The following is a 26,074-nucleotide window of genomic DNA, read 5'->3' on the forward strand; positions in this document are numbered from 1 at the left end:
CCAGATATCCCACTATTCTGAGGACCAACATTTAAGAACCAGTCCATTCTGTCTGATTTTTCTCCTTCCACCCCAGAACGGGGTCACTTTCCTCACCATTAGAGGCAGGATGACACAGTGGTTACAACCAGACCCTGACTGCCGAGGTTCAAACCCTGGGTCTGCCACAGTCAACCTGGGAAAACTAACCTCTTTGACTTTCAATGTCCTCCCCTGAAAAATGGGAACAGTGTTGTTGTTCAGCCCTTCAGTCATGCATAGGCCCAAGTCATGAGTTGTTAAGAGCACTAATGAGGTAAGATTTGAAAATGCTTTCAACTGCCACATGGGAAACACCATACATGAGCAAAGCCATAAAATAAACATCTTTGCAAAAGGCTGTCCCTTCTCTGAGATTTGAAAGGAAGCCACTGCCTTACAAACAAAAGTGCTACCTGATAAGACTGAACCTCCTATTTTTTAGCACACACACAAAAAGTCAATTTTAAGTAAATTTTGGGGCAAAACTGAAAAACGGAGTACCAAGAGAAACTTCTATCCTTCCTCTCACTTTAAAACTGAGAACCCCTCTCCCAACAGCTTCCCCAGAGCCCCATCGCCTAGGACTAGTCACCCCCAGGGTTTCCTGGCTGGGGAGTGACTTGCTGCCACTGTGACTTGTCACTGCATTTTTCCAGCTCCCTCACAGCAGCTTCCTTCCACTCAGCACAGACACCACCTCCCTGGACCACAAGGCCCTCAGCCCGAAGAAGGGACTCCAATGAATGTGCAGAGGGCTGAGGACCGTGGCTTACACCTTCCCTTTCTGAACCAAATGCACAGGTGGTAGAGTGGATGTCTAAAGCCAATGGCAAGGCCCGCAGGACCAGGGGAAGGAGGGCAGGACGGTGGCTGGCTCTTGAGAAAGGCGTGTGGAGCAACCAGGGCCTTTTGCTGCTGCTACAATGCAACACACAGCAGCTTTCTCCACGGCCAGCCCAGCCCAGCCCAGCCTCAGGGCAATGTTAGTGAGGTCGAGTAGCCCCCACTGGATACCCTCTTCTATAAAGAAGGCCCACATGGAAATACTGTATTAAGTACCTGGAATGTGGATGACCTAGGATTTGGTTGGCTAAACTGATGTATGATTATTGCCTTTTACTGGGTTGTGCATTCTTGAGGCAATGCAGGCTTGTCAAGGACAGGTGTAAGTATTTTAAAGGGGAAATCAAGAAAATAATTTCATTTTCCACACATTACTTTCCTTGCATCAGTTGGGGTACAAATTCATAAACTTTTGGGGGAAACAGCCCATCTATATTAATTACATGAAGAATGGTTATCCAAAGCAACAGTGAGAATTGCAATGTTTGTGACCCCATCATGGTTGTTTTTCACTTTCTCTTGGAAAGTGGCAAAAAGTCTGTCCCTGGGTAGAGGATATTTTGAGCTACTAAAAGCAAGAGGAATCCAGAAAGATAAGAAAAAGAAAAAAGTGATCTAAGATCTGTTCTGGGACAGATTCTGCTGAAATTCCCAGAGAGTTTTTAAAAACCCAGTCCTCTGCTCTGCTGAATAAAGCAGGCTTATTATTTCCCCCCATCTCCATTTTCCCTTGGTTTGATCTCGAGGTAGGGAAGATGAGCCCGCTTCTCCTGACGGATTCTGCTGTAGAAAGCATGATGTGTTAACAAGGAGCAGAAAAAAAGTCCAGAGTCATCCTGTTCATCTCCCGCCAGTGAAGGATGCCCTCCCGGTTCACCTGTGATGCTTCTTCAACAGTAAATACGGCTCACACAGGGAGTCCTGCAAAAGTCCCCATTAATGCAAAGGGAGAATTGTGGAGGCTGAAGATGCACATGATATAAAGACCAGCCACGTCTTGACATCACGTAACTTGCGATCATCCGTCTTTCATGCTTCTGACAATGATCTCCCACACACTCAGCTTCAGAGTCATACTTTTTTTTAACCTAAGCTGGGAGGGAAATCATAAAATCACAAAATTGGCATCACAGGATTTTAGGTTGAAATGAACACTATAGTTCAGTGATTTTTCTCTACCCTCGCCCTAAACCAAGTAATCCAGAATTGGTAAGGGCCCGACCCAGGTCCCGGTGCCACATTTTACACAAGCCGCTGGGTTATTCTGGTGGACCCTGAAGGTTGAGAACTAGCGTTATAAAGCATTAATCACTCAGCTCAGCTCCAGACTAGCAGCCTCTGTGTCATCAGGGAACTTGTTAAGAATGCCAGAATTTCAGACATCCTAGACCTAGAGAATCGGAATCTAAAGTTAACAAGATAGTGAGGCAATTTATGCTAAAGTGTGAGAGGCAATGATTGAACCTGGAGCACATTAGAAACACCTGGTAAGCTTCTGTGGCCTCAAGGCTGGAGTCCTGGGACAAAACCAATTAAGTCAGAATCCTTGGTGTGAGTCCCACATTTGGGAATCTATCAAATTATGCCGGGTGATTCAAATGTGCAACCGGGGCTATGAACTTTTGACCTCCCATTTTACAGGAAAGGAGGTTTCAGCACAATCATGCAGCTATTCTTGCCTGAGTATCTTTATCTATGTCTTTCCCTTTAAAGAAATCCAAACCATTGGAAAGGTGCAAGTGGGCTTTTTTTTTTAAAGACCGGACTACACGTCAGTGCTGCACTCTGCATATTCATTGTATCTGTGAATCCCCCCAAAAAAACCCACTTCAGTATTCTTGCCTGGAGAATGCCAAGGACAGAGGAGCCTGGGGGGCTACAGTCCATAGTGTCGAAAAGAGTTGGACCTGACTAAGCAACTAACACTTTGACGTTCATACATGTAAATCATAGTGTAGTCAGAAGCTGAATTCAAGGATATCTGACTCCAATAACCCCACAGGCAGTAAACTTAACGTTTGTGACCCAATCACACCTCTGAAGATGGGGAAGCTGAGTGGTTCAGCCACATGCCCAGATCACAGAGCTCATCCTGAGAAGGTGGAGGAGACCAAAGACCTCCTGGATGGAGCAGTAGGTCTCTTTTTACCACACCAATCATGCCCTCTCTACTGTGTTCAGGTTCCTTCCTCCAAGACCATCAATATCTTTGGGTGTTTAAATGACATTCAAAAGGGAAAATACATCAAAAGGCAGCCATTTGTCTAATGTTACTAGACGATCAAATTTATGACTCCTGCTCACAATTTCCCCCTCTTTTATCATTTTAAATCACTCTTGGCACTGGAACCAGGTGCTGTAGTTGTTACTTCATCCTAATGCGTCTTTTCTGTCATCTACATTGTCTTGTTCGACAAAGGAAAATGCCAGTTTTGACAACTGATGAATGCCCCAGTGAGCAGCTAAGTCAGAAACTCGTCTAAAACCCTCTCTCTCCACCATTTCCTGCCCTGTCCCCCACCCCAACTAGCTTTCAGCTCCTCTTTTCTCCACCCTGTGAAATCTGCCAGAACAGCTGGTTTTTCAGTCTTTGGTGGTTTAGTCGCTCAGTCGTGTCCAACTCTGAGCGACCCCATGGACTGTAGCCCGCCAGGCTCCTCTGTCCATGGGATTCTCCAGGCAAGGATACTGGAGTGGGTTGCCATTCCCTTCTTCAGGGGATCTTCCGACCCAAGGATTAAACCCAGGTCTCCTGCATTGCAGGTGGATTCTTTACCAACTGAGCTATGAGGGAAGTCTTTTTCAGTCTTTAGCTTTGAGTTTAATGTACTGTAAACCTAAAGTCTAAACCCCTGGGACTTCTTCACGTGGCCCCAAGAGACAAAAGACATTTGGTTGCACTCAGTTGTTTGCAAATTGTTAACAACAGTCATCTGCACACAAAGTGTTCATGCTATTTTCTTTTCTTTCTTTCTTTCTCTTTTTTTTTGTGGGATCTTAGTTCCCTGACCAGGGATTGAACATGCACCCTTGGCAGAGAAAGCATAAGAGTCCTAACCACTGGACAGCCAGGGAATTCCCCAGTGCCTGCTATTTTCTTTCCTGGTGTTTATGACCCAGCTCCAACGTCGCCTCCTCTGTGATGTCTTGCCTGACATTTCCAGGACTTTCTCCCATAATATTCTGATTAGCTTGTATTCTAGCCACTAGTATATTATATTATTCTGCTTCCACCACTTACTAGATGCACGAGTTCATGTAGATGGCTTTACTTCTCTAAGCCTCAGGGTCCTAATCAAAATGCATATAATACTAGATCCACATTCATAGGGGTTCTGAGAATGAAGGAGGTGTGCTTATGAAGTGCTTGGTACATTGTTATTATTGATTAGTTACTGAAGCTCTTGTTTTGTTATTAGGTGCCTGTTACCTACATAGATGGTGGTGATCTTAAATACCATATTCTGGATGCCTAGTACCATCCTTGATATACAGTGGAAGTATTAAGATTTACTAAAGGTCACGGTGGAACTAAAGGAATGAAAATGCTTAAATCTGCATTACAAAGAGAAACTTGGGATTCAAGGAAAGGACTTTTGACAATTCATGATAGAGAAAATAAAAACTCCCTAAGACCTTTAAATAATTAAAATCTTTAGTTGGAAATAGAGACTCTGCTTAAGGCTGAGGGGAGGGACAGGCAAAATTAATTTTCAAATACATAGAGAAGCAGGAAATGGAAGAAAGTCATCAACTCTGATGTACCTTCTATAGAGCAGGGGGAAAAAAAGCAAAAGCAAAAAGCAAATACAGCAGGAGGGAGTTGGTACACTATTGAAAAGAATTAACCTTTTAAAATCGATTTCCAGGGGTTTCTGAATAGTACCCTTCTTAGAAGGACTTTTTAATATACAATAGTCTGTGAAGGCTGAGTTTTTATTTTGCCTAAAAAGTAGAATTCTGGAAGGCTTGAGCCCCTCAACATTTACTCTGATGAACTTACTTGAGATCAAGTCAAAAGCTGCTCTGAACACGTTCCAGAAACTAGCTCTGGGCTGTCCTTTAGTTGAGATTCCTTTCTCCTTCCTTCTTCAGACCTTTACTACCTAGGCAAGTCCTTATACCTGGGAATGCTTAATCCTCAAGCTGGCTACCGTTCACACTCCTGGAAGGTGGCCGTGGATATCCACCTAAGCCCTACATGGGAGCCACACACCTGAGCGGGTTATCTTCCTTCTCCACGTCTGTCCCCTGAAACTTTCTTACACGTAGCTCATAATTCGCTCTTTAAGGACTGAGGCAAAAACAGTGATTCTAAAGCAAATGTGTCCTCGATGAGGGCACAGTTGCCAGCTGGATTTAACTGTTTCCATTCGCCCATCTGCCCCTCAGAGCTCTGCTAGGACCAGCACAGCAAAACGGGCTGCATCTTTTCTGTGTCTTCATGGTGATGTCCTTAACCAAGTAGTTAACATGTCATCAGACTACTTTTCAGACCCTTGTCTCTGAGAGGTGCTTCAGGTGACACTTTTCTTATGTAGTTTCCAGCCTTGTTTTTATGATGCTGAAGTCATTGCCCTCAACAAATACTCACTTTGGGGCATTTTTCTGGTTGTTTTTTTTCTCTCTGTAGCTCTAGCCAGGAAGCAGCCCGCTGTGCTTCACTCATGGGTGACAAGCTAACTACCAAGCCTTCCCTCTTAACCTCCCACACACTCCATTTTAGACCTCTAATTGCTCGCATTCAGGCTCTCCAAACTTGTGTTTAATGCAGGGAACATTATGAAGGAGAGGGTGAACGCAGATCGAGAAGGAAGATATTGTGGAGATAGCCAGCCTGCCAATTCTGTGCATATATAGATGACCATGAAGCCCAAGCTTCCGTTTCTGGATGTGCCCTTGAACAGGACATTTCTCTGCACACAAAGTAGCCTTCTTGGTGCCATCCGTTTACATGCACATGGCTTTCCATCGCTTTCTGTGCCTTTGTCCCCAGCAAGCGCCTGCTTTGTCACATACTGTGATTCAGGGCTCGTAAGTAGGGCATAAGGACAAGAGGCAAGAGAGAAAAGATGAGAGGATGAGACACAGAGAGGAATAAAATCATACGAAAATAAAATAAAACAACTCTGCTCGATTAATAACGCCTGCTTTCACATACAGCATATAGAGTGGACTACAGACGCAGCCCACACACAGGCAGCATCAGTTATGACCCAATTAGCATAAACAATTCACAGGTGCTTGGAAAAAATTCTCACTCCTCATTACTCAAACAAATCTGTTCCTAAAAACTTTCAGTACCACCCTCTCTAACTGAGCCAGCAGAAGCAAGGACAGAGAGCCTAAAGCATCAAAATCAGCTCATGGACAATAAATACCATTTTTAATATTTTTGAGAATATTTTAATAAACAATCAGACCCACACAATTATACGTGGATTGAGGAGCCTGGTGAGCTACAGTCCATGGGGTCACAAATAGTCCAACACGACTGAGCAACTACTACTCCTGCTGGATGAATATTGGTATTAAATCGGACCTCTGAAATGTTAGGACTGATCAGAGAGATTGTCTTAGAGATCTCTGTACCTTTTTTCAATCATAAAAGCAAAACGTACTCAGACGCTCAGTCGTGTCCAACTCTTTGTGACCCTGTGGACTGTAGCCTGTCAGGCTCCTCTGTTCATGGGATTCTCCAGGCAAGAATCCTAGAATGGGTTACCACTTCCTCCTCCAGGGGATCTTCCCACAGGAAGATCAGACCCACGTCTCTTGCATCTCCTGCACCTGCAGGTGGGTTCTTTGCTACCAGCACCACCTGGGAAACCCAAAATCAAAGCAAGGGTAAAATATTAAGGTGTTTGGGGGGAAATGGAAAGGAAAATCAACCCTACACATCTATTTTAATTTTTTATTTTACTTTCGATTTCAAGCACATTCATAGTTTTACAAAATTACAGTCATGGCATATGCAAAATTGGAGGTATGACTGAAATCTTTCCCAAGGCTGGAGAAGAATGTCATAATATTTTAGGGCTTGGGTTGTGGAATAACACAGATCTGAGTTCAGACTGTGATTTTCACTTTTCAGCTTATAATATTAGGCAAATTATTTACTCTTTTTGCCTCACTTTTCCCTTTTGAATGCAAATGATAATAAGTTCTCAACGCAAAGGGTTCTTTTGAGGGTTTAAATGAAACAAAGTGTTTCCCAAACTATGGTCCAATATGCTTTTCAGGTAACATTTGCACTTTTTAAAATTCATTTTATTGTTTTAGAAAAGATGAAAATTGAAAACTAATTGAATATAGAAATATGTAACAGACTTCATATTTATGGACCACTGCTTAGAATAAAGGGCTTCCCAGGTGTCTCAGCAATAAAGAATCTGCCTGCAATGCCAGAGATAGAGGAGGTGAATGTTCGATCCCTAAGTCAGGAAGATCCCCTGGAGGAGGGAATGGCAACCCACACCAGTGTTCTTGCCTGAAAGATTCCATGGACAGAGGAGCCTGGTGGGCTACAGTCCGTGGGGTTGCAAGAGTCAAACGTTACTGACATCACTGAGCCATGGCTTAGAACAAAAGGGGGGAAAAATGAGTAAAATCCACTGAAGGAAAAACATTAAATAAATAATAGTGTAGATGACACTTAGAGCTTGCAAAATCCATGCAAGTGATATAGAAATGACTAACATTTGGAAACCCTCAACAAATAAATATAAAACACTAAGCAAAATGTCAAGTACCTAATATGCATTTAATAAATATTAGCTCTTATGTTAATTATCTTTTCGTCTTGTCAAGCCTTAGAGGAAAGTGGCAGGGCCTCAAGCTCCCCAAGAAAAACCTTCACGCCATCTCTGATCTTCTCTACCACCATTTATTCCTAATTCAAATTTCCAAGCCCTTGGCAAAGTGAACCTGAGATGAAAGAAGTGAAAGTATTAGTCGCTGGTTGTGTCTGGCTCTTTGCAACACCGAGAACTGTAGCTCACCAGGCTCCTCTGTCCATGTAATTCTCCAGACAAGAAGACGAGTGAGTAGCTATTCCCTTCTCCAGGGGATATTCCTGACCCAGGGTTGCCTGCATTGCAGGCAGTTTCTTTACCATATGAGCCACCAGGGAAGCCCCCTTGGCAGGGTGGAACAGCCTTAAAACACAAGAACAAGAAAAGCATAAAACTTCAATTTTTAAATTGAGTTGCTAACAAATCCCAAAGGAATCCTCTTTATGATTTTACTACTGAGAATTTTCTTCCTGCAAACTCTCTTAAAACATTGGCTAGAGGGATGAGATAGGAAGGAAGGTGGGAGGGGGTTTCGGGATGGAGCACACATGTACACCCATGGCTGATTAATATCAAAGTATGGCAAAAAGCACCACAGTATCGTAAAAAGTAATTAGCCTCCAATTAAAATAAATTAATTAAAAAAGAAAAACAACATTGGCTAAACTGTACTGATTTCCTCTGAGTTTACAGGAAACTCTAGTTTATCCAAATGTGGCTTCTAAGAGGTGATCTGAATGAATCAATTTTAGGGAGGCTGAAATGCGTAAAGCGTGTTGACTGTATGGTGATAAATGGAAACAAAACTTTTCGTGGTGAACACGCTAGAGTGTATAAAGAAGTGGAAATATAATATTGCAGCCACAAAACTTATATAATGTTATGAACCAATGTCACCTCTTGAAAAAATGAGTCGGCATTTACTTAGGAATAAGGAAATAGATTTGAGAGAATCTGCTTCAAATCATATTTCTCTTCATTTTTTGTTCCCTTAAGAAAACATGGTAATGTGAAGAAAGTGACATCAGAAAGTCCTGGAAGCTAATTCAATTCCAACTAGTAAACAGCCATGAGGCTGGTTATTCAAGTGACTGAACCTCTATAAGCCTTTGTTTCCCCATTTGCAAGATATTAACAATGCTTGCAATATTATTAGTATGAGTATAAAATGATGTAAATTTAGATAACAGATTTTCAGTGAATACTTGTTTAAGGAATAATTTGCCACAATAAGGAAAGAGCACCAGTTGAATAACTGTTCTGTGTCTTCAAGGAACTCAAAGACAATATAGTACAATAAAAAATACCTTTATAGAAGCAAAATAAAGGGTCTAAAAGGGAAGAGAAAGTATCAGAGAAATGTTTTTGGAAGAGTTTGTACCTGAACTTCATGCTTCAGTCAGCACAACAGCGGTGCATTCCTTGCACAAAAAGCCAGCAGGGACAGGTCTTCCTGTAAGCAATTCAGCGCAACTGGATCAGAAGATGCAAGGTGAAGGTGATACCTGAGAGTGGAAAACAAAGTAGAGTTCAAAGACAGAGACCTTAAACAACAGATTCAGAAATTTAGCATCTCTTCTGTAGCAAGCACAGACCATTTGAATGATGTCTAGAGCTCAAAGAGCTTCCAGATTCCAAACCTTGTTACATTTCAGAAGCAAATTCTACAGCCCTTGCCCAAGTATACAGATCAGAATCTTTGAGAGTCAAGTGAGATAATATGAGTTTTCCTATTTTAAGGGGTGGTTTTGTTTTGTTTTGGCAGCTCTCAGATGCTTTTAATACAGACATTATGGGGTATAGAATTTGACTAGTCTAATTCTTTACTTTCATAAATAAGGAAAATGGAGCCTAGAGAGGTAAATGAATGAAATGCAATAAAAATTCGATTATATTTATCCAAAATTCACTGTTTTGGGAACACTAACTATAGCTGGGGATTCAAGCTCAACAGACACATCCCCTGGCCTCATGTAGTTAGCTAATACAGAGGCAGATAAAGCAATGATTTCAGTCCCGAAAGATAAATGCTAAGAGAATCTGAACACTGGGAGTTTTGTTAGCACAGATGAGGGTATCCAAATGAGAGGGCTGTGTGTGTGTGTGTGTGTGTGTGTGTGCGCGCGCGTGTGCGCGCATGCGTGGGGAGAAAGATGTGATTCTAAGTTAGTGTCCAAGAAAAGATAAAAACAGATCTGACAACAGATCTCCTCTGCATTAGATATCCTAAGGGATTCGATATCAGGTTTGGAATTCCTAAGCATGCAAAGGCAGATTAACTGTCATCTCATTGGATGGATAATGAACCTGTTCACTAAGAAAGAAGATAAGGGAAGAGTGTAAAGATGGAGAGGGAGGGATTCCAGGGTGGTTCTATAAAGTTTGGAAAACCATCTAAAACATTTTATGTACCTAGGTAATTCCTAAAATAATTTCACTAACATGTTTTACAACTGCCTCAGAATGTGTAGTTCTTTTAGGCCTTTAATTTTCCTTTCATATTATTTGAAGGATTGGGAGGTTATTTAAAGGAAACATTTATTTTCTAAATTAGAAGTTTTCCCTGTAAATACAATATTTTCTCCCTAGTACTTAAAACTAATAGTCCATCTGAAATATTTACATGAACCAAATGTCTGAAGTTAGCAATATTATTCAAATTCAGGCTTGTGTTTTTATAAGAAGAAAATTCCGAGTTAACATGTATGAGAGCATCTAAAGAAAACAAGTTTGTTAAAAAAATGTCTCAATGCAGCTCAATCATTTTAGAGAAATATAGGCTGTCACAGAATGTTGCAAAGGAAGAAAAAAAAGAGATTCAGCTACAGTTAGTTAAAAACAGACCTTACTTTTCTTTTGAACCTACACAGTAAGATCTTCTGTTCCATTTAGTTGATTATGCATTATTTGATGACTAAATTTGATAGGTCACAAGTGGAGAAAATATTACTTGGCTTAGTCCAGCTTAATCCTTATCTTTGGAAAGCAAGGTCCCACTTCACACATCATCCCAGACAGCTGATTTTTTACACTAGCCCCATATCCTATGCTTCCTCAGTAATCTGGACACACGTGTACCCAGAAGTTACAAGAGGAAACGACAGTGAAAAGAAGACCCACATTTTCAGTGCCAGGGACTTGGTATTTATGGTCTCAGTTACTCCTGGAATAGGAAACTTGTGACATACTTGTTATTATCCCCATGTTACTGGTGAAGTAACCCATGTTTCCAATCATCAAGTCACTTCCCAAACCCACACAGCTACTAGGAATGGAGCTAGAATGATAATCCTGAGCCTTGTGACTCTTCCTACTACATCCTGTAGGATACTGGTGTCCACGGCAGCAGTTGGGAAGACTTCCAGGAGCAGTGGTACAAAGATGCAAAGATGTTCATGGATTTCAAATGGTAGAATGCATCAGTGTTCCAAGATACAAATGTGGCAACATTCTGTGAACCTACACCCTTAGGTTCAGTTTCTTAAAGTGAATTTTTGCCTTATTTACTTGGGGAATTGTCACAAGGGGATGGTGAGGTCCTCTGACCTTTAGGTTGAATTGCAGGGGTGGGTGGAGGAGAGGGAGGAAATCTGCCTAAGTCCCCATATGCTAAGTCGCTTCAGTCGTGTCCGACCCTTCGTGGCCCCATGGACTATGGGCCTCCGGGCTCCTCTGTCCATGGGATTTCCCAGGCAAGAATACTAAAGTGGGGTGCCATTCACTTTTCCAGGGGATCTTCCCCACCCAGGGATGGAAACTACACCTCTTAGGTCTCCCGCATTGGCAGGCGGATTCTTCACCAGTAGTACCACCTGGGGAGCCCGCCTAAGTCCCCTAAGTCTCCTAAGCTTCTTGTTGTACTTAGAACTCATTTTCCCTCTACTACCAAGGTGCTTGCATGCTGAGTCACTTCAGTCATGTCTGACTCTTTGCCACCCTATGGACTGCAACCCGTAGCATATAATAATTACAGAAAAGTTAGGTGAACAACAAAACACACACAAAAAACTCAATTAGCCCATCATCTACTAATAAAAATAAGTCCTCTTTATAACCTGTATAAGACTGAATGTTCTTACACTCTTTTTATATACATGGGCACACAGACTCATGCACACACATATTTTTTCAACCTAAATCAAGCTCCTTGAATTGATTACCTTTCATTTTCTCTATCTTAATTTAAAATAAGTAAATAATTTATGTCTTGGGGTGGTTGATTCTAACTAACTTAGGAAATAATCAGGACATGATTTGGGGGAAAAAAAGAGGAAAAGGTCAACCAGCCACACATTGTTTTTGCCCAAAGGGGGACTTTGCCAACTGGCTTGATGTTACTGGATCTGTTCTGCTACTGTTTACTATACAGAGTCTCTGACTAATACCCTATGATTTGATTGCTATCATCTGCCCATCTGTAGACACAACAGAATGCAAATTAAATAATTACTGAATCTGTACTGGGCAGGCCTTCTTAGACACATACATTTAGGAATTTTGGGGTTTTCCCTTCTCCACACCACGACAATATGCTTTTGTTCTTATTATAGCTAGATAAAGCACTTCATTGCATTCAAATAGCAAGTGCCATTTAATAGTGTAGTTCCTACAGTAACAGAACATTAGAACCAGCAGTAACTTAATTCAACTGGCCCATTTTACAGATGATGAAACTGAGGGTCAGAGAAGAAAAGAAAAGCAAGCATTTGTTTATTAAATACCTACCGTGTACTAGAAGCTACATGCGTTTATTTCATTCAAAATCACAAAGCTATGAGTTAGACATGACTGCCCCCAATTTCTTAGAAACTAAAGCTCAGTGGAATTATCAAATCTGAAGAGGCAGAGTGAGGATTCAAATGTGAACACTGACTCACTTTCCCCTGCAACAGCCTGCCCTTCCAGAAAAAAGTAATTTATCTAAAACAGACAGCAAGATGGTGGCACATTTGGGGCTAGAACCTGGTCTCCTACTGGCTAGTCTGACGCCTGTACATCTACATCCTGTTACTGTGCGTGGGGCTCCAGTGGAACTCAGACCCATTGTCTTTGCCCCTAAGATCACTTTGCAAGTGACCAAGGCCAGTAGTTTCCACACAAAGGTATGTCCAAGTGTATGTCACCCTTTCATTCACTGAACATGAATTAGAAATATTAGAATCTTTAGATCTCAGATTATGTCATTAATTACAGCAACTACTGAAAACTGACCATGTAGGAAATATAAATAAGTGAAAGTAGCGTAAAAATAAATAAGGTTTAACATTACCTGTGCTATTAAATAAGATGGGGAAAGTGACTTGTATGTCTTAACCAGGCATGTTCAACAACACAAAGCTGTTTAGGTTTATGTCCGACTCAATTCAACATACCAGGCCTGAAACACATTTTCCTTTTTACATCTAGCATGTTTTAGTAGCCAGCCCCCAGCCACCCTGCACAGTATCTACTTTAAGAAACTGAGAGGAAAGGAAGCAATGAACATTTGTTGCCCGCCTACCATTTGTCAGGCTCTGTGTTCGGTGTTTTACATTTGTTATATAATGTTTTATCCTCCCAAGGCCCAGTGAGAGAGTTTATTTTATTTCTAGTTTACATATAAGGAAAGTAAAGCTTGGAGAGCTCACTAACTTTTTTCCACGATCTAATAAGCATTCAGCCTGGGAATTATGCCAAGGTTTAATTTCACAGTGACAAGCTTTACTTGGAGCTGGCTAGGAATAATAGTTTTAATATAATGAATGTTTATTGGGAATTTCTTTTGCTGAAGACTTTACATAGATTACATGTTTAAATCCTCATAGCAACCCTAAGATGTAGGTACTATGTAAGGCCCATCTTACAGATGTACAGGGGACAAGTGACTTACATGAAATCATTCAACTATTAAGTATGGAATTGGGGTATAAACCTCAAAGCCTGTGTAGCTAGTTAACTTTTATTTCATACTATCTGGAAGGAAAATAGCATCCACATTATTTGCACAGTCATGCAAATTACAAAGTGCCACAGGTAGAGATAGAGTGGAAAATGCCAGATTCTCACATTGCTGCTAGATTTGGGGTGGAAATAAAAACATTTGAGCTGTAAAAGATGGGCAGAGTTTAGACCGGCGATGATTGAAGAGAAGGAAAAGAAAGGCTTTCCAGTGGGAAAGTTTGAACTGTCATTTGATACTGTTTTCCTAATTTCTGGTTGAATCTTCTGTCTTACAATTTGCCAATTAATCCATCAAACTGGTTAAGGTTTGGGATTTCTGGTAGCCACAGATGGCATCGAAGCACTCATGAATGGTGCTCTCAGTCCACTGAGAACCCATGTGTATTACTTATCTAGTGCTGCATATGAAGTTACCCCAAAATGTAGTGACTTAAAACAGCAAACATTTATTATCTCATAGTTTCTGTAGGTCAGAAACTCAAGAATGTCTTAGTTGGGTTGTTGTGGCTCAGAGTCTGAGGTGGCTCGGAGTCAGGATGCTGGTCAGGGCTGCAGACATCATCAGTCCCAGGGCTTCTCTGGGGCTTTGAAGATGGCTCATGCAGATGGCACTTGGCAGGAGGCCTCAGTTTCTTGCCACATGAGCCTCTTCGCTGGCTTTTTGGGTGTCCCTGTGACACTGTACCTGGCTTCTCCCAAGACTCCAAAAGAAAGCAAGACAGAAGTTGCAATGCATTTCCTGATACACCATCGCTTCCACCATATTCTAATGGTCACAGAGACCAGCACTGATTGAGTGTGGGAGGGCATGGATGTGAATGCCAAGCGTTGGGGATCCCTAGGAGCCATCTGGAGGCTGGCTATCACAACATACATGTATTCAGGGAAGCAGAAAACTTCTCCAAAACACAGAGGACATGGTTCCTATACTCGAACAGTTTTTATTTAGTATATCTTATATCTTTTAAGCACTTTCACAGCATCATCTTTCAGGATTTGGAATAGCTCAACTGGAATTCCATCACCTCCACTAGCTTTGTTCGTAGTGATGCTTTCTAAGGCCCACTTGACTTCACATTCCAGGATGTCTGGCTCTAGGTCCGTGATCACACCATCATGATTATCTGGGTCGTGAAGATCTTTTTTATACAGTTCTTCTGTGTATTCTTGCCATCTCTTCTTAATATCTTCTGCTTCTGTTAGGTCCATACCATTTCTGTCCTTTATCGAGCCCATCTTTGCATGAAATGTTCCTTTGGTATCTCTGATTTTCTTGAAGGGATCTCTAGTCTTTCCCATTCTGTTGTTTTCCTCTATTTCTTTGCACTGATCGCTGAAGAAGGCTTTCTTATCTCTTCTTGCTATTCTTTGGAACTCTGCATTCAGATGTTTATATTGTTCCTTTTCTCCTTTGTTTATCGCTTCTCTTCTTTTCACAGCTATTTGTAAGTCCTCCCCAGACAGCCATTTTGCTTTTTTGCATTTCTTTTCCATGGGGATGGTCTTGATCCCTGTCTCCTGTACAATGTCATGAACCTCATTCCATAGTTCATCAGCCACTCTATCTATCAGCCCTTAAATCTATTTCTCACTTACACTGTATAATCATAAGAGATTTGATTTAGGTCATACCTGAATGGTTTTCCTTACTTTCTTCAATTTAAGTCTGAATTTGGCAATAAGGAGTTCATGATCTGAGCTACAGTCAGCTCCTGGTCTTGTTTTTGCTGACTGTATAGAGCTTCTCTATCTTTGGCTTAAAAGAATATAATCCATCTGATTTTGGTGTTGACCATCTGGTGATGTCCATATATAGAGTCTTCTCTTGTGTTGTTGGAAGAGGGTATTTGTTATGACCAGTGCATTTTCTTGGCAAAACTCTATTAGTCTTTGCCCTGCTTCATTCCATATTCCAAGGCCAAATTTGCCTGTTACTCCAGGTGTTTCTTGACTTCCTACTTTTGCATTCCAGTCACCTATAATGAAAAGGACACCTTTTTTGGGTGTTAGTTCTAAAAGGTCTTGTAGGTCTTCACAGAACCATTCAACTTCAGCTTCTTCAGCGTTACTGCGTGGGGAATAGCCTTGGATTACTGATATTGAATGGTTTGCCTTGGAAACGAACAGAGATCATTCTGTCGTTTTTGAGATTGCATCCAAGTACTGCATTTCGGACTCTTTTGTTGTCAATATGCCAGCAAATTTGGAAAACTCAGCAGTGGCCACAGGACTGGAAAAGGTCAGTTTTCATTCCAATCCCAAAGAAAGGCAATGCCAAAGAATGCTCAAACTACCGCACAATTGCACTCATCTCACATGCTAGTAAAGTAATGCTCAAAATTCTCCAAGGCAGGCTTCAGCAATATATGAACCATGAACTTCCTGATGTTCAAGCTGGTTTTAGAAAAGGCAGAGGAATTGCCAACATCCGCTGGATCATCGAAAAAGCAAGAGAGTTCCAGAAAAACATCTATTTCTGCTGTATTGACTATGCCAAAGCCTTTGACTGTGTGGATCACAATAAACTGTGGAAAATTCTGAAAGAGATGGGAATACCAGACCACCTGACCTGCCTCTTGAGAAACCTGTATGCAGGTCAGGAAGCAACAGTTAGAACTGGACATGGAACAACAGACTGGTTCCAAATAGGAAAAGGAGTACATCAAGGCTGTATATTGTCACCCTGCTTATTTAACTTATATGCAGAGTACATCATGAGAAATGCTGGACTGGAAGAAACACAAGCTGGAATCAAGATTGCTGGGAGCAATATCAATAACCTCAGATATGCAGATGACACCACCCTTATGGCAGAAAGTGAAGAGGAACTCAAAAGCCTCTTGATGAAAGTGAAAGAGGAGAGTGAAAAAGTTGGCTTAAAGCTCAACATTCAGAAAATGAAGATCATGGCATCCAGTCCCATCACTTCATGGGGAATAGATGGGGAAACGTTGGAAACAATGTCAGACTTTATTTTTCTGGGCTCCAAAATCACTGCAGATGGTGACTGCAGCCATGAAATTAAAAGACGCTTACTCCTTGGAAGGAAAGTTATGGCCCACCTAGATAGCATACTCAAAAGCAGAGACATTACTTTGCCAACAAAGGTCCATATAGTCAAGGCTATGGTTTTTCCTGTGGTCATGTATGGATGTGAGAGTTGGACTGCAAAGAAGGCTGAGCGCCGAAGAATTGATGCGTTTGAACTGTGGTGTTGGAGAAGACTCTTGAGAGTCCCTTGGACTGCAAGGACATCCAACCAGTCCATTTGAAGGAGATCAGCCCTGGGATTTCTTTGGAAGGAATGATGCTAAAGCTGAAACTCCAGTACTTTGGCCACCTCATGCGAAGAGTTGACTCATTGGAAAAGACTGATGCTGGGAGGGACTGGGGGCAAGAGGAGAAGGGGATGACAGAGGATGAGATGGCTGGATGGCATCACTGACTCGATGGACGTGAGTCTGAGTGAACTCCGGGAGTTGGTGATGGACAGGGAGGCCTGGTGTGCTGCGATTCATGGGGTCGCAAAGAGTCGGACACGACTGAGCGACTGATATGATCTGATATCTTTTAAGTAGTTTTAGAACAAGGCACAATTTTATATAAACCAAAATATTAGTCCTTCCAGGGGAGAAACCACTATGCAATGTTATGGTAGCTATTCAATAGTATTAAATAGTATTGTATTCATCTTTATCCAGACATCAGACCCAGGTACTGAAGCCCTAAAGGAAGAGTCAGAGCAAAGTCAATGTGAGACCCATGAGGCTACAGGGAACAGGGCTGGTCTGAATGCCCGGACATGGAACCATCTCTTTGGGAAGCCACCACCGTCGGAGAAGGCGATGGCACCCCACTCCAGTTCTCTTGCCTGGAAAATCCCATGGATGGAGGAGCCTGGTAGGCTGCAGTCCATGGGGTCGCTAAGAGTCAGACATGACTGAGCGACTTCACTTTCACTTTTCACTTTCATGCATTGGAGAAGGAAATGGCAACCCACTCCAGTGTCCTTGCCTGGAGAATCCCAGGGACGGGGGAGCCTGGTGGGCTGCCGTCTCTGGGGTCGCACAGAGTCGGACACGACTGAAGTGACTTAGCAGCAGCAGTAGCACCGTTGGGGTATGGCCACACAAGCTGTGCCCTTCACAGTTCCATAATTCTACTTAGATGGGCTGTGATGTGAATAGTGTACCCCTGCTCGAAGTTGCACAACACTGAATACCAAGGAGATAGAATGCTGGGAAGCAGTGGGAAAAACTAGGCGCCCGTACCCTCTCCTTTGTGGGCCCCACAAAATTAGCCACATAGAAATCGGAATAAATAGCAGAACTATGCAGAATGGACAGCTCCTTTAATTACAGGTTTAAGCGGAGAGCTCTAAGATGTGCCAATAACAGCGCCTCAGATTCTTGGTTATCTAGCAAAGCATACATATGTATAGAAAAGAAAAAATATCTAAGCAGCTACATACTAAATTTAGCTTCAGTAAAAAGCACAAAAGCCTTTTTGGTACATTTGTGTTAAGCCTATTTAAAACCTATGCAAGTTACTGCTGCAATCTTGTTGGCTTGATATTGTAGTTAATAACATTCATCTTCATTATTGGCATTTTGCATTTTCTACATAAATGATTTTCAGTACCATCACTCTACTTAGTGACATCACACTGATTTTAACTGGGTTTAATTGCGAGGTATAAAGGTTCTTATATATCTAACTTGTGTTAGATACACAAAATAGTGTAACATGTATACTTAATCTATACAGCCCCGATTCTTTAATCTGTTTGACAATGCTATTCTAGAATAAATTTTTTAACAAAAATTCAAACACCTCTAGCATAAATGTAGAATCGATTACCCTTAAGATCATTACTGTATTCATCTGCAGCCTGTGGGAATGGCTGACATGATAATTTTTCAGAAAGATTAAAGTAATGATGGGATGTCATCTCTAATCCTTGGAAACTTGCAAATAGAAAGAAGGAAACATTTTTACTAGTACTTTTAAACTTTTATTAGAAATGATGTAAAACTTATGGAAAATTTGCAAAAATAAAATAGTACAAAGAATATTTATGTACTTTTATGCAGATTCACCTGTTGACCTCATTTGATTATCATTTGCTATCCTATCTCTAAAGTCCCTAACCTATCTGTTTATTGACAGAAGGATCGATTGCTCTATCCAGAGAGGAGTACAAAAGTATATATGTTAAAAAGAATTTTTTTCCTTGTGATGGGAACTCTTAGACTTTACTTCTTTACAACTTTTATATATGAGCTATAGCAATGTTAATTATATTTCTCATGTTGTCTATTACATCCCTAGTACTTTTTATCTTATGACTTGAAATGTGTCTTCTGCCTACCTCCATTCAATTCCCTCTCCCACTCCCACTGCTGGTAACCACAAATCTGATCTCTTTTTCTATGAGTTCATTTGTTTATTTGTGAAATATAGTTAACCTACAACACTGTTGGAGAAGGAAATGGCAACCCACTCCAGGACTCTTGCCTGGAAAATCCCCTGGACGGAGGAGCCTGGTAGGCTACAGTCCAAGGGGTCGCGAAGAGTCGGACACGACTGAGTGACTTCACTCTCACAACACCGTTAGTTCCTGGTGTGTAGCATAGTGATTCCATGTTTCTGTACATTTCAAAATGGTTACCACGGATAAGTCTGTTCACGGTATGTCACCATATGAAGGTATTACACAGTTACTGACTATAGTCCCCGCAATGCACATTTCTTACTCTGACTCATTTATTTTGTGACTGGAAGTTTTTACCTCTTAATCTCCTCACCCACCTCTCTCACCCCCCATCCCTTTCCACAAGCCATGACCTCTCTGTTCTCAGCATCCACATCTCCACTTCCATTTTTTTAAGTTTGTTCATTTCTTCTGCTTTTTAGATTCCACATGTAAGTGAGATCACATGGTCTCTATCTTTCTTCATCCCTGCCAGGGTCCGTCCACGTTGTCACAGATGGGAAGGGCTTGTTCTTTTTCATGACTGGGTGGAATTCCACTAAATATATATACCACATTTTCTCCATCCATTCATCCACTGATGGGCACCCAGATTGTTCCCATATTCTTGACACTGTAAACAACGCTGCCGTGAACATAAGGTTGGACATATCTCCTCAAATCTATGTTTTTGTCTTCTTCAGACAAATGCCCGGGAGTGGAATTGCTGTGTTGTGCGCTGGTTCTATTTACGGTTTTCTAAGGAACCTTCACACTGTTCCATATCCTCTCCTAAAACTTGCTATTTGTTGTCTCCCCAGTAAAAACCACTCTGCCAGGCGTGAAGTGATATCCCACTGTGATTTGGACTTGCATTGCCATAATGATTGGTAATACTAAGCATCTTTCCATGGGCCTATTGGCCATTTGTATGACTTTGGAAAAATACCTGTTTACATCTTCTGCTTATTTTTTAATTGAGTTGATTATTTTTTATGTTGAGATATATGAGCTTTTTGTATATTTGGGACCATTATCAAACATATCATTTGCAAATGTCTTTTCCCATTCAGTAGCCTGCCTTTCATTTTGTTGATAGTTTCCTTCACTGTGCAAATGCTTTTTGGTTCAGTGCCATCCCATTTGTTTATTTCTGCTTTCATTCCCTTGCCTGAGGAGACATATCTAAAAAAATATTGCTGAGACATGTCAAAGGCCATACCTCCTATGTTTTATTCTGGGAGTTTTATGGTTTCAGGTCTTAGATTTAAGCCTTTAATCCACTTGAGTTTATTATTGTAGATAATATGAGAAAGTAGTCCAGTTTGATTCTTTTGCAGGTGCTCTCAAGTTTTCCCAGCAGCAGTGCCTAAAGGGGCTGGCTTTCCCTCATTGTATACTCTTGCCTCTTTTGTCACAGATTAATTGACTGTGTAAGTGTGGGTCCATTTCTGGGGCTCTATTCTGTTCCATCGACCTACGTGTCTGTTTTTGTGCCGGACGACGCTTGCACTTCTGTGGCTGAGGTGACAGTGAATGCCCAGTGGTACTCACTGCAGTAGTGGCCAGACTGGGAGCGACACCCACCACCCCCAGTGCACACCCCAGGGCTCTTCCCCTGACGTTAGGCAGTCAGATATTTTATGACAAGAGCCATGTTTGTGAAAGGATTCACAGAGAACGAAAACTGTGGAAACACTGGAATGAGCCCTCATAGAGGAGTGAATCCTTCATACAGTATAAGAGAGAGATACATGAGCTGGGATTGACTTTGTAAGGGACTTGTGAAAAGGATTTCCTCCCTCAAAACATGGGAGGAAATAAAAGAGGCAAAGTGAAAAAAAGATAATGGGAAAACATAGACGAGACAAAGAAGACAGCAAACTTTGGAAGCCAAACAATGGAAGAAAATAGTCAGAAATGAAAATGTCATAAAATAATTGAAGAACATGCGCATGTAGATGGATGTAGCATTTTAATGTCCCTTTTGTAAAAAGTATATCTATCTAGAATTATTTTAATAATACTGGTCCACATGATAGAGATAATATAAAAGTACATTTAAACTCTTGTGAAGAAAAGTAAACTTAAGATAGTAGCAATATTACATTCCTAATCCTCTGAAACATCGAACGAATAAGAAGCAGAAATTCAAAGATGTATTTCTTGATGTCAAGAACCATTATTAAGTAATATCTAAGAAACAGAGACAGCTAAGACTAGAAAAGACTAGAAAGCTAAAGATGACTTTATTGTTTTTTGATAAAGGCAACGCTGATCAATGAAAAGTCGAGAGCATGGGGAATCCCAAACTTTTTGAATAATCAAACAGCTCTGCATTAGGGATTTCCCTGGTGGTCCAGTGGTTAAGATTCAGGGCTTCTACTGCAGGGGGCACAGGTTCCATCCCTGGTTAAGGAACTAAGGCCCCTCTCATGCCATGTGGCGCAGGCAAAATAATAATAATAATAATAATAATAATAATAATAATAATAATAGCACTGCATTCATACAAAGAGAGGTATGGGTTGAGAAGATCCCCTGGAGTAGAAAATGGCAGCCCACTCCAGTATTCTTGCCTGGAGAATTCCATGGGCTGAGGAGCCTGGCGGGCTACAGTCCATAAGGTTGCAAAAAATCGGACACAACTGAAGCAACTCTGCATGCATGCATAGTTTATACAGTGTGTAGTTCACATAGTGTGTTTCCTTACTTTTGCACTTTCTCAAGAGCTTGAACCTAAATGTTGTGATCATGATATGGGTTTGCAGCCTGATTAGTCATCTAAAAGCATTAACCTTCATTGTTCATTTCATGAGCCAAACACCCTTGTTGTGCCTCCTGGGATGGGAGGCATCCATTTTTAGTCTATGTTTAACAGAGACAAATGGGACATAATAAGGAGACAAATATCATAGAAAAATGAATTTAAAATGTGGACAGTCAACCAAAATATATATATATATATATATATACACACACACACACATACATACACTTAGCAAATCAATATACTGATTAAAGTACAGGATTTGAAACCAGGTAGAAATGGATTTTGTCCCCATTTCAGCTACTCATTGATCCATTAGTTGTACAACTCTCCTTTACTCTTTGCTTCCCTCTTCTCTCCTTTTGAGCATTTACTCTGTACTGGATTCATGCCAAAGACTAGTGGGCCAGTCATCTCACATTCCTGAGGGAGAACATGGAAGGCTTATTGGGAAGAAATTTGTGGTGCACAACACAAGGAAAGGTGCAGATGAAGAAATGAGTCAGACGGGGGGACAACAGACTGGAGGGAAACAATGGGAGATGAGTTAGGAAAGACAGATGGGAATCAGGTTGTAAAGGGCCCTGAAAGCCAGGATAAGTAATTTAAAATTAAATGCTGGAAGTTGGCTAACTATGAGAAATTCAGTGATTAGGAAGGTAGTCTAGTACAGGGAGGCCAAAGGAAAGGATTATTTCAAGAAGGATACATTACTCAAGAAAGAAATGGACCTAACTGTTGTAAGGCTATTGATGACCTTTAAAGTAACGGTGACTGAGTGGTGGGAATAAAAAGTAGAGGTAGGGATACAAGGAGGGGATTAGGAGTGAAAAATGGAGACTCTGGGGCCAAGAGTTCCATGGGAAGGTTAAATAGACGGGGAGAGAAACCGTATGGTGGAGACTGAAGAAGCATCAAGGAGACAGCAGATGAAGAGTTACTACCTATGTGTGAAGTAAGAGACCAATGTGAAGAGACTGAAGAGTCTAGGGTGGGCGCAAGGATACAGGATGAGAGTTAGAACTGACAGCTGAAGTGGAGAGGGAAGTTTTGCAGAGCTGAAGCGGCACTTCATCCTCTGAGACTGAAGGGCATGACTTGACACTGAGATTTCCTTTGTAGCAGGAAGGGAATGAAGGTAACATTTATCTGTGTACTCCAGGTGGGCTCCTGTTAGAAAGAAATGTGGCAACATCTGGATACAAAAGACCAGGTGACTGAAGCTGCCAGAAGACAAACATCAAAGAATTGAGCCCATCAATAGGTTCAGTAGGAGCATCAAAACCATTCTGACACACACTCCAGAAACCTTTCTAGCTGTTCCTACTATATAACATGGGAAGGTTGCAGTGCAGACATTCAAAGAAATGTGAGGTGCCCTTGATCTTCAGCCTGTCCTTCAGAAACAACGATACAGAGTTACAGAGACTACAGGTCCAATCCAAAGACCACTATGCATGCTGTAAATCACCAAATCAAAACTTGAAGGTGAAAATGAATGGGTACTTCCATAGAGATAAACATATCCTAAAAATCAGTAGTGCTAAGAAAGCCGCTGGGGGACTTCACTGGCAAGCCAGTGGTTAAGACTTTGCCTACCAAGGTACAGGGTGCAGATTTGGTCCCTGGTGGGAGAGCTAAGATCCCAAATTCCAGGCAGCCAAAAAGCCAAAACATAAAACAGAAGCAATATTATAACAAATTCATTAAAGACTTTAAAAATGGCCCACATTAAAAAAAAAAAGAAAAGCCACTCAATTCTTGGTGAATATACCTAGTCTTCCCTGGTGGCTCAGATGGTAAAGAATTCAACTGCAGTGTGGGTGACATGGTTGGATCCCTGGGTTGGGAAGATCCCCTGGAGAAGGGCATGGCAACCCACGCCAGTATTTTTGCCTGGAGAATCCCATTGACAGAGGAGTCTGGCAGGCTGCAGTCCATGGGGTCGCAAAGAGTTGGACACCACTGAGCACCTAAGCACATACTAGTCTACATTCAAAATAGCAAATCTAGAAACTTTACAGGCAACCTGCCCCTAGAGTTGTACATGCTTCCACATCTGGTTCCATCTCTATCTGAGCTCCAGAGTTGGGGAAAAGGGTGCACAGGGGTACTCTAGCCTGTTCTCTTCCCTGACCAACTGGGACTAGGCTTGCACCCCAGGACTAATAATGGCATGCAAGGGAAGCTGAAGCTGGGCTGTCTGGTTGGGCATCCTTGGACCAGACGATCCTGGGGGTTAAGGAGACCCTCGTGTGCACTTGAGAAGCATGAGTAAGTGCATTTGGCGGGAGAGGACACAGTGCTGACTGGGCATCTTTGGAGTCCTCCCTTTCGCATCCGCCTCTCTGGGCCAAGAGCTGCAACCCGGGGCTGCAGGCAGGAGGCGGGGTGGCCGTCCGTCTGCAGCACCAACCCGCTGGCCCTGGGTCTGGGAGAGGAGCTGGGGGTGAGGGGGGGCGGGGTGGGGGCGAGGGCCAGCCAGGGAGAGCATGATCTCTGCTCCAGTCCATAAATCCTTAACGGGTTTTCTTTCTCTCCCTTCACCCTTTTCTCTCTTTTGCTCTCTTTCTTTTCTCTCCTTTTTTTTTCTTTTTTCTTTTTTCCTTTTTCCCTCTCTTCCCCCCTTCCTCCCCGTCCCCTTTCCCTCCCTCTCCCATCCCCCTCTCCCCTCCCCCCTTCCCTGTGTGCGAGCCTCTTCCTTCCCCCCCTCCCCTTTTCCGCCTCTCTCCCTCTCTCTCTCCATCTCCTTCTCCCTCTCAGCTCGCCGGGCGACCCTGCTCCTGCCTCCCACCTTAATGGCGGCATCTTCGGAGGACGATATAGACCGGCGGCCCATCAGAAGAGTCCGCTCCAAGAGCGACACGCCGTACCTCGCCGAGGCCAGGATCTCCTTTAACCTGGGGGCAGGTGAGGACGGAGCGCGTGCCCCGCTCTCTCCCCCACCCCGCTTCCTTCCCTCCTCCCCGGCTGGCTCAGCCCCCAGCCCCTCCTTTGGTACCCCACCCCGCCCCCCGCCCCCATCCCGCCCCACTTCCTACCCAGCTGGTCCCCGGCGCGCACTCGCTCTCTTTGTGTGCCGGGTGAGGAGGGGGGTGTGTGTGTGTGTGTGTGTATGTGTGTGTGTGTTTTGCGGAGGTGGGGGAGGGTAGCGCGTGGATCCCTGCATCCGCCGGGAAATCACACGCCGGGCTTCCCCCTTCCTTGAAGAGAAGAGAGTGCTGTCACCGATAACAATGATCGTAGGCGTAGCCTGGAGCTCGGGGTCAGCCTGCCCCAGCGCCGCCGGCTGTGGGCGGAGGGGGCTGGCAAGGCTCCGCCGGTGTGGTTTGCTGGTGGGGCTGCTACCGCGGGTGGAACTTGGTGACATTCAGACTCTGGTGATTCTGCTGGGTTGATACCACTGCTGCGGCTTTGGAGTGAGGAGAGAAGAGGGGGTGGGGTTTAACAGCTGGGAACCGGACCCAGCAGTTGGCAAGCAACCATCGTGATGATAGTAATAAGATGGTCTGTGGGATACACGTGCGGTGATGGGAAGCTGTCAGTGGGACTGGTACCCAAGGTGGCCCAGATGGGATTAACTGAAAAGGGCAACTGAGGCGGAGGAGGGAGGGAAAGAAGCATCGGGGAGGAGAAGAGAGGCGGATACAGAAAGGATGGGAAGGAAAAGGAAGGGAGGAAGGAGGAAAGAAGGAAGAATGGAGCCACAGAAAGGACTGAGGGATTCAGGGAGTCAAACTGTGTCCGCTGAGACCTGTCAGGGTTGCCTGAAAGGACGCATCGGTGTCCGCTGTCTCCACTGATGCTGCTGTTGCTCCAGATTCAGGGGCAGACCGCCCCTGCCCCCTCCTGATCCTAGTACAGGGTCCCTGTCACCAGGAGGAAGTCGTTCACCACTAACTTTTCTAAAAGACTGCTAAGTCCCCCTGCCTCCCGCCCCCCAAGTTTGTGTCTCTTCCTTTCTAGAATTCCTTACTATTCTAGCAACTCCAATGCAAAAAGAGTGGGCATTTTCCTGAAAATCCTCCTTCAAAATAAGTTTAAGAAGAAAAGGACATCTTTTTCTTTGGGAAACTAAACCCTTGAAAATGGAACTGAATCAAGCAAAGTATATGTGTGTATGTGCATGCTGGAGCAAAGAGAAACTTCAAATAATGACTATTTTACTCACTACTGAGAAGTCTGAATGAAGGAGAAAGCTCTACATAGAGAAATGAGATGTATTTGCTAAAG

General features: G+C 42.7%; 1 protein-coding gene and 1 long non-coding RNA gene across 8 annotated transcripts in view; one reads left to right on the forward strand and one right to left on the reverse strand.

The window, feature by feature from the left end:
• Positions 1-26,074, forward strand: part of PHACTR1 (phosphatase and actin regulator 1) — a 518,881-nt gene that overhangs the window by 4,218 nt on the left and 488,589 nt on the right. For all 7 annotated transcript variants that reach the window (XM_025265809.3, XM_044927143.2, XM_044927147.2 and 4 more), the window contains exon 3: positions 24,605-24,751. In XM_025265809.3, the coding sequence (XP_025121594.1) occupies positions 24,605-24,751 (147 nt within the window). The remainder of the gene's footprint in view (positions 1-24,604; positions 24,752-26,074) is intronic.
• Positions 1-26,074, reverse strand: part of LOC112579401 — a 33,569-nt gene that overhangs the window by 1,465 nt on the left and 6,030 nt on the right. Inside the window, exon 2 of the long non-coding RNA XR_003103798.2 lies at positions 9,040-9,163. This is a non-coding gene — a long non-coding RNA (uncharacterized LOC112579401). The remainder of the gene's footprint in view (positions 1-9,039; positions 9,164-26,074) is intronic.

Source organism: Bubalus bubalis, chromosome 2, assembly GCF_019923935.1.
Source record: "Bubalus bubalis isolate 160015118507 breed Murrah chromosome 2, NDDB_SH_1, whole genome shotgun sequence".
Classification (NCBI taxonomy): Eukaryota; Metazoa; Chordata; class Mammalia; order Artiodactyla; family Bovidae; genus Bubalus; species Bubalus bubalis.